We start from the raw sequence: 9,150 nt of genomic DNA, 5'->3' as shown, positions 1-9,150 counted from the left end.
AAATCTCTACACATATAGCTTCTATCCGCACCCGAATCAAATAAAACGTAAGCAGATTTATTGTCAATAAGAAACGTACCCGTAACAAGCTTCGGGTCTTCGAGTTAGGTGTTTTCAGTGTATGTATGGATTTGGTATCTTTGTCAACGAATGACTATCGGTTGTGTAGGATATAATTGTTTTTCGTTGTAGTTTGTATGCCCCAAAAATCAGTAGGTAAAATGTGCCGTGCAAATTGTTAGCTAGCTTTAAAATCGCATAAACCTTAAAGCAGCAACGCGCGAACCCTCAATTCTTGTTGTTGTCAAATAGCAAAACCAAACAAACAATCCATATTCGAAGCTCCAATACCGAACAGTTTCTAGACCGTATCGAAATTTACCAAAATTAATCAACAAAACTTGGTCCCTTGTTATTATTTTGTTGTCGGTGCATATGAACCTAACAAACATTTCTTAATCAGGATAGCAAAGTATATACTTGTAACCATCAATTACTACGCAACTTTCACTAGAAATTATAATTATAAGACCACTCCCAATGGTCCGCCCTCAATCCCTTCCTCACCATTCTTCCTCGAGGGCTCCATTGGCATTGGTGTGCCCTCCCAAGCCCTCAGTCCGCCCTCACAAGATTCGCCCTCATCTGTTTCTTCCCCAAGCATCTTCCAGCACGAGATCATTTTTTCTTTCTTTTTTTCTTTGCTTTATTTACTTGTACTTTAGCATAAACAACCTTGTACATTACTTATTTAATTAATTTTGTGGGGTATGTGATTGGGAGGAAGTATGTCATGGTTGGCAATGATGTGTCCTGAGAGTGTTATGAGAGGAAGTGGTGAGAAATGAGGAGAGAGAAAGCTGATGTGGCGCTGAGGAAGTGTCCATGACGGTGTCATGGTTGAGAGTGGTCTAATATAACACGAAAACAAAACCTTAATCAAGTAAAATATTCAATGCACAGTTTACTCAAAAGGAAAACAGTCCACGTTGCGTAGACTTTACACGACTCCATTCCTAATTTCCATATTTCCACACCGTACAACTACTTACGAAAAACGTACAATACCCTATGCAAAACGTACAACCCATCCTCAAACCTGCTCAACTTGAGCTCTACCAAGCTGAATCTCCTCCGGTTTCGGAACCACCACCGTCTCATCACTATACGAAGCTAAATACGTCGCTAAACTCAACTTATCAATTGCTTCACGATGATACGATTTACAAACGAGATATAACATCGTTTGCGTCACAATAAACATCAAAAACAAAATCATAACAAAAATTGCACATAATATCCCAATCATCACTCTCCAAATCATCTTCAATTCAGCTGTAGTATCACCGTATTCCACAAATATTTCATACACAAACATCAACCCTAACAAAATCACATACAACACAAACGCAATCCCCATTCCTACTTTCTTCTTTCCGTACGCTAAGGTTTTCCCCTTTTTCATCGCTTTAAATCCGTTTATATTTTCCAAAACTGTAACCACACTCGCTAACTGCCAAATAATTGTTAGGTACAGAAACCCTAACAGGTACACAATTAGCAAAATTAACAAAATAACTGCAGCGGTAACCTGATAACCGAAAATAGATCTGGTTATAACCATAACGATACCGGCGATTACATTATATAGAAACATAGCAACGTATATACATATAAACGTTACGAATAACCGTTTCCATATTTTCGGAACGATTTTGATCACGTGACGGTAGGTGACGTCACGGTCGGTGTAAACGGAAGCGATGGTGAAAACGACGGCGGCCGTGGAGAGGAGAGAGAAAACGGTTAGAACCGTGAAGTATATGATTTTGAATAACCAGTAGTACAGCCAGTCGGAAACGGTTATTCTTTTGTAATAGTAAGTATCAGAGTATGATATGTAGTTGTTTTCGATTCTGAAGAAGAAATGGCGTGAGATATTTATATGAGCTAAAAAGATGATTGCGAGTGGAAGGATTAAGGTTAGAGTGATTTGTGTGAAGAGTTTTTTGTGATTGAAGAGTGTTTTGAATGATTGCTTGAAGATACCGAAGAATCCGACGAATTTCATATCTTCTTCCGTTCGATCCATGGTTAATTTTGATGGATTGTTGAAGATGAGGATGAACTCTGTTTTAGCGTGTGCTTTTATGTGTGTGAAATTTGAGTGTTTGAGCCTGTGAAATGAAAGTTCGGGTACTTGATTTTTAAATGAATAATTTATTTTGATTATCATTCTAACTAAAAATGATTTAAACTAGTCTTTTGCCCGCGCTTTCGCTGCGGATTTATTTCGAAAAAAAGTACTGTAGCATCTACAGTAGCTGGGTATTCGGGTCGGGTAGGTGGAGTGGGTCAGGGGATCCGGATGGTATTGGGTTAGTGGTTTGGGGTGTTGGACAAATCATGTTTTGAAAAGAAAAAAAAAGTTACTATTAACAAATGGTGCCAATCAATCATAGGTTGACACCATTTACCACAATTTATATATATATAAATTAAGAAAATTCATTTTTGAAATTTCAATTCAATTAAATTTTCCAGTTCATTATTTCTGCAAATAGTATTTTAATTTTAAATAAATAGATAAATTAAAATAGTTACGTAATAATATTTTTGAATACCAATTTGAGAGGATAAGAAAATAGACGATGTTAAATAGATAATTAAATGGTTTAGCGTTAAATGGTGAATTATTCAGAATTTAATGTGTTTGTTTTTTTATCTCTAAATGACACGTGATACTGAATAATTCAATATTCAGTGTTAAACCATTATATTTTAAACACTCTAGTAGCCATTAAGCATCTAAATTTTCATTGATATCTGCCGCAAATCATATCCACAACACTTACCAAACAAATATATTGAATTTTTTTATTAATGTAACACGTTGATTATGTGATTTTACTCAATTTATATCATTATCCAAAATGATTATTAAACGACTTATTTTTATTCGGAAACAATTTATTATTAGACTTCGAATCATTCATATATGAACCATTTACCTCTAAATTTTTTAGTTATATTAAACACGGCCTTAAATTCAATAACATATACATTGAATGTTGAACGATCTATCGAATGTTCAACGATTAAATGAATATTGAATCCACGACCGGATTGGATTGGTATACTAGATTTGACGAAATCACTGATTATTAGTCATATTTGGTGGTGTTTTGTTTTATTTTGAAAAGAGATAATTGGCACATAATTTGTTAAGGTGGTGTTTGGTTCGAGTAATTGAAATTTCATGAGATTTGAAATCCTATCATGTGTTGGTTTCGGTGATATGAAATTTCGGGATTTATAAAACGTAAACATAAAACATAAAATGTAAAAAATAAAACGTAAACCTTAAACGTAAAACTTAAACGTAAAAATTTGAACGTATAACGTAAAACGTAAACATAAACGTATGAACGTAAAACGTAAGCGTAAACCGTATACCGTAAAACGTAAACGTAAAACTAAAACGTAAACGTAGCACGTACTACGTAAACGTAAAACGTACAACGTAAACCGTAAAACGTAAAACATAATCGTAAAACCTAAATGTAACATGTAACATAACACGTAAAACGTAAACGTACATATAAAACACAACCATAAACGTAAAACATAAACATAAAACGTATACGTAAATCAAAAATGTAAATCATAAACATATAACGTAAACATAAAATGTAAATCGTAAACGCAATATATCCTTACATATACAAGGGTTTTTGAAATTATATGTTCGCGGAAATTAAAATCGCTATTCATTCGAAATACTCCGATTGAACGTAGAATATTATGGGATTTAAAATGCAAATCTCACGAAATCTCCTGAAATTTCACGAATCAAACGCACCCCAAGTGATATCAAGTGAACTGACGATAGAGTTGAGGTAATTTTCTCATTTTCAATATTTTATTTGGAAAGTTCGTAGTAACTGCGACAGGGTCACTGCATCTTCATCTGGTCCTTTTTTGTTTTCTTTATCTAATTTATAAATGATATGATAATGTCGACCTTTTGTAACAACCTAAAAATTTCGTCTCTATTTAGCAAATATGAATATATAATGTTCGCTGAATATACATCGAGGCATCAGGCATACATTATTCATTGTAACATATATGGTATTTATATGTAAATATACTCCGTATACATATTAAAGTAACTTATATGTGTAAATTTTTATAAACTCTATATTTTATATCTTTCATCAAACCAAACACTATAACTAGTTTAAACTTTAAATAAACTTATGGAAAATTTAAATTATACTTTCATAAACTATAAACTATTGTAAAATTTTGGGACCTATGTCAGAAAAAGAGCATTTACTATTCAAATCGTTTATCATTTTGTCACGGATTTACATAGGATATCTCAATGTTTTGTATACATACCCTTGCTATAACTCGGGTTCGATTAAAAACGAAGAAAAATTAAAATTAAAATTACATTTAAATTACCTTTACCTTATTTCAACATACAAAGTTAATAAATATGCATACAAAGCTACGAAATGTGCATAATTATATTGTTTATATGATAAACACTACTTAAATATAACTATTAATAAATATTACTTCTTAACCAAATTCGAGTTCACAGAGCACAAAAAATATGTATGTATTTCAATTATAAAGTCTAAACAAAATCGTTATATTTCACAATCACATAAGTAATTTTTTAAGTTTTCAAAACGCTAAACTATTCAACTTTATTCGCCCAAATTCGAAAAATCACACATATATAATGTAATAATATATTTATAAAAATACTATTATTAAATTATTTTTGGTTTTAAATTCGTTAATTTATATAACAAATTAACAAAAAGTGGATGTTCAGTTAAGCTATAATATCACAAAAAAACGTGTAATCTATATGCAAAGTTTTGTACAAGTATCTTTTTATTGTGTCGCACGTAAATATCATGTAGCATCGTGGAAGAGAACTGGTAATGATCACAAATAACGTTTATGTGATACACATAAATGTAAGTAATAAATGACTTTTTTCTACATTAGAACAATTTTCAAGACGCTAGCTAGGATTAAATGTCACGTCTTCATCAGAGTTGTCTCATTGATTTATGTGTACATGTTCCATATATAAAACTGAACCCTTATAAACGTTAATGTGACATCCTAGAACCTTCATCATAGTGCGCACCGTGCACTACTAAGGGTGCGCGCCGTGCACTCTGTCGGGTAGATATGTGTTGTGTAAATATGTGGATTCAGAGTTGAAAAGTGTAATTTCGTGTAAAAAACTTAGCTGGAATTTTTTTGGCATATTACTCATTTTTCAACAAACATATTCTAGAAATATTATAGAGAGATATGGCGATCTTGGGTTCTTAGAGTGAAAGGGTTCCTAATTGAAGAAATTGATAGGTTTGGATAAATGCATGAGTCTTGTGGACAATGGCGAATCCAGGATGAAAAATTAATGGGTTCTCAAAAACAAATTTCAAGACTAATTATAATTGAATGACACTTTAGTGTTTGTTTACCTCAAAAAACTATTAAAAATTTCTTAGATTCTATAGTTAAATTTAGCGATTTCTTATAAATTTGAAGAATAAATTGCATCACATATTTAAAAAATAGTGAGGTCATACCTGATACCCCACATGGCATGCTTTAGACTCCCCCTGCTTGTGGGTGTTCATCAACAACAAACAAGGGTATTACTACTGCTTATCATCACCAATGTTGGTAAGAATCATAATCTCACTTTTATGAATGAGTTGGGGGTTTAGGGTTACTTTATGATATGGTGTTGTTTAGGATAATTTATCTTCTAACTAGAGTTATTATGATGAAAATCTTAAAGGGTTAAGTAAAATGAGGGTTCATGGAATTAAATGGGGATTTTGGGTGAAGTGGATATGTAATTGTAGTCTTACTACGAGTTGAAAAGCTAAAATTTATGATGTTTAAGTGTATAAGTTTTTTAGCAAGTTTTTTTAGCAAGTAACTTATCAAAGTGTCTCAGTAACTTTTGGGTTATAATGTCTATGTGAATTAAGCTTTAGGAGATCGGTCTTTTGGGCTAGAGCGGGTTGAGTTGATATAGAAGTGTGTTTGTGATGAAAAAGTGAAATGGGACGAAACCTTTTATAAGTTAATTTGGGTGAGAACATAAAGTTGTGAATATGATTGTGGATTTTGTTAAGAAAGTGTATTTAAATTATACTTTTAGTTACGAAATTAAGGGAGCGAGTTCAAATGGGTATGAATAGAATTGTTTTTGGAGTTAAATTGTGTAGCAAGGTGTAATGGGTCGGGCCTTCTTGATGGGAGAACTTAAGGGCTAATTCAATGTGTAGTACTTAGGTACATTAGGAAAGGGGTTTAGAGGTAGCAGTGTATACTAATGATATTTTTCGTATGTGTGTATTTGAATAGGTAATGCTAAAGAATCATGTAATTGCACTTCTCAAGTTGTTGTATTGGGAAAGGATTGTATGCTGTCGGATTGCACCCGTGCAAGAGGCGACATGCAATTTTGGGGTTTCGAAACATGTTTACTTGTTCATTCATTTATGTGTATTGATTTTGTGATAAATGATAATTAGTCCATCGTGTTGGACTATAATGGCAAGGAGCTAGTCATTTGGGCATAGTAATTGTAGGGTCGATTACCATAATTGCTTGTTATGACCTTGTTCAGATAGGTAGGGCCATCACAGAATCCTGATGAATATTGTTGGGAGTGTGTGTAAGTTACAAAATGTGAATATGTGTTGTGTTTTACTTTTACTTATGTTATTGCTAGTTTGTTCTCATTAAGCAAGTTTTGCTTACTCGTTAGTTGTGTTGTGGGTTTAGGTATAGGTAGAGCGAGGTGCTTCGGGAGGGAAACAAGAAGTTAAGGACTAGCTTGAAGATGCTTTAGTATAAGTGAATTCTTCAAGCTCTTTAATTAATGTGGATGTCACCACTTGATGGAAACGCTGTTTTAGAATCGTGTATTGATAAAAAAGTGTCGTCTTTTGATTTATGAAACAATGTCTTGTGGTTTATGAGATTAAGTTGCGTGCAACTGATTTTAGTCCACTAAATGCTTTCAAGTGGTTTTGGGTCTTTTGACGTATGTAAGTGTATCTTTGTATGTATAAAAAGTTTTTATGAACGATCGGAATTAATATGGGAATTAATGGTGTATCCTAGGGGATACACGCATAAAAGCATTGTTTTTATACAGAAGAATGGATAAATAAGCATAAAAGAAAACAATATTTGGCAGTTTTTAGCATTTGGCGTCTAGCGTTTAGCAGGCCGCCCAACGTCATGCGTAAGCCCTGCAGACAGCTTCTAAGCTTAAGCCATTTAACTAGGCGCGTGAGCGGCACGCAGCCACGTCAGCCACGCCAAATCGGTTCCGGATATTTCGCATAACAGAATTAAACAGCGTTTGACACGTGTATCCCGAGAATTTCGGACCTTCTACACCTATAAATAGACCCCTTGGGTCACCACATTTCATATCTGAACTTCAGTCAGAGAGAAGTACACTTTCTCTCTCACATAGTTCTTTTTCACTTTAAAAACATTAACCGCTTAGCAACTGAATGCTACACAGACCAATTCCAGATTGGTCCAAAGAATGATTGAAGCCACCCCACGGATCTCTCATCCGTATTTCGGGTCTGCATGGATTATTTCCCAAGGGCAATCATCAATCGACAACACTTCGCTCGACGCTAAGCGGCTATTGTCCTGTACTGGTACCTGTCACCCGCTATACGAAAATAGTACCAACATATGGCGCCATCCGTTCTAAAGAATCAATCATCTCTCAAGAGTAAAGCAACTAATAATAATCAGATAATACCTATTGAAGCAAACATGATACATACGTGGCAAGCTGGACAACGGAGAAAAGCATAAACATTGGAAGATTGGAAGCAGGAGTTGATTGCTTTTCCTTTTATATTTAATACTAATCCATCTGATGCTCTTGTGGTGGTTGAAGCCCGTATAGCAAATTATGTTTTGTATGAAGTCATATTATGTTTTGTAATGTTTAGGGTTTTACTCTACCGTAAAATGTGTGTTTTAAACTAAGGCTAAAGCCATTTTGTGATTTTTGGGTCAAGTGTCACTTTGGTTAAATGTTGGAAAAGATGGTAGAGCAGGGAGTGCGCGTCACACATTTGTTCTACGCACCGCACACTACAATGTAGATATGGAGGAGAACTTTTGCAAAGGGTTGCACGCCGCGCACATATTCAAAGTGCGCACAACGCACTTATAAAAAACTTTCTTTCAGGTCAATGGCGTTTCAGTCAAGTTTCTTGATATATATAAAAATGAAATAACACTATGAAGATAGTTATCATTATAAATAGTAAAATAATTTATCACTGTTTCCGTCTCCTAATTAAAATTACTTCTAACTAGGATGATCTGTGTCGAAAAAAATAGCTTTTTTTGTTGTAAGTTTTTTTGACCTGCTTGTACGGATAGCAATATAAATATATATGAAAGGTATTTAAAAATTTTAGGTCCTTCTAAATTTTCAAGTCATATTCTATTACATATGTTGTACACCCTGTAAGACGCAACTTATCTACATAAACCATTTACACGGTTGAGGTTGCTAAAAGGGATAGTAAAGCAACAAAATGGCGTATATGAACTTTTATATGTCCTCTTTCATACGTGCAAGCTGCTAAAACGTTGCACTAGAAAAAAGTTTAGAATTGCTACTTACAATAATAATTTTAAAAAATGATAAAGCGATAATTGATATTGCTACGTGTGTACAATAAGAACAAGAGAAATCGGCCCAAAATTCTTTACTTTAATTTCCGAAAACAGAGATCACTTATAAATACGTAATTCAACTTTGATATAATGCCATCTATACGAGTCATTGAGTCACTATCATCGTCAAAACGTGTATAAGCAAATTTATTATTATTTAAAAAAAAAATACTAAATATACAAGTTGTACACTTGTACCCATATACAAGTTGGGTTACACTCTCGTTGTATTTATTTATTTTTTTTTTTTTTGAAAAGCTGCTTGTATTAATATGAAATATACAATGTACAAAGGAGGGTGATGGCAAGTTGTCAACAACATTGCCTACACCGAGAATCACGAGAAAATTTACAAATTACACGAAT

At 33.5% G+C, this 9,150-nt stretch overlaps 1 protein-coding gene across 1 annotated transcript; it reads right to left on the bottom strand.

The window, feature by feature from the left end:
• Positions 1–791: 791 nt before the first annotated feature.
• On the bottom strand, positions 792–2,092 carry LOC139857901 (uncharacterized). Its single transcript, XM_071846752.1, has 2 exons — positions 1,100–2,092; positions 792–911 (listed from the first exon to the last, which is right to left on the bottom strand). The coding sequence occupies exons 1-2, from the start codon at positions 2,090–2,092 to the stop codon at positions 792–794; spliced, it is 1,113 nt and encodes a 370-aa protein (XP_071702853.1).
• Between the last annotated feature and the right edge of the window lie 7,058 nt (positions 2,093–9,150).

This window comes from Rutidosis leptorrhynchoides, chromosome 7 (assembly GCF_046630445.1).
Source record: "Rutidosis leptorrhynchoides isolate AG116_Rl617_1_P2 chromosome 7, CSIRO_AGI_Rlap_v1, whole genome shotgun sequence".
Taxonomy (NCBI): domain Eukaryota; kingdom Viridiplantae; phylum Streptophyta; class Magnoliopsida; order Asterales; family Asteraceae; genus Rutidosis; species Rutidosis leptorrhynchoides.
Note: the sequence above shows the minus strand (reverse complement) of the source record. Positions and strands in the feature narration are given on the sequence as shown.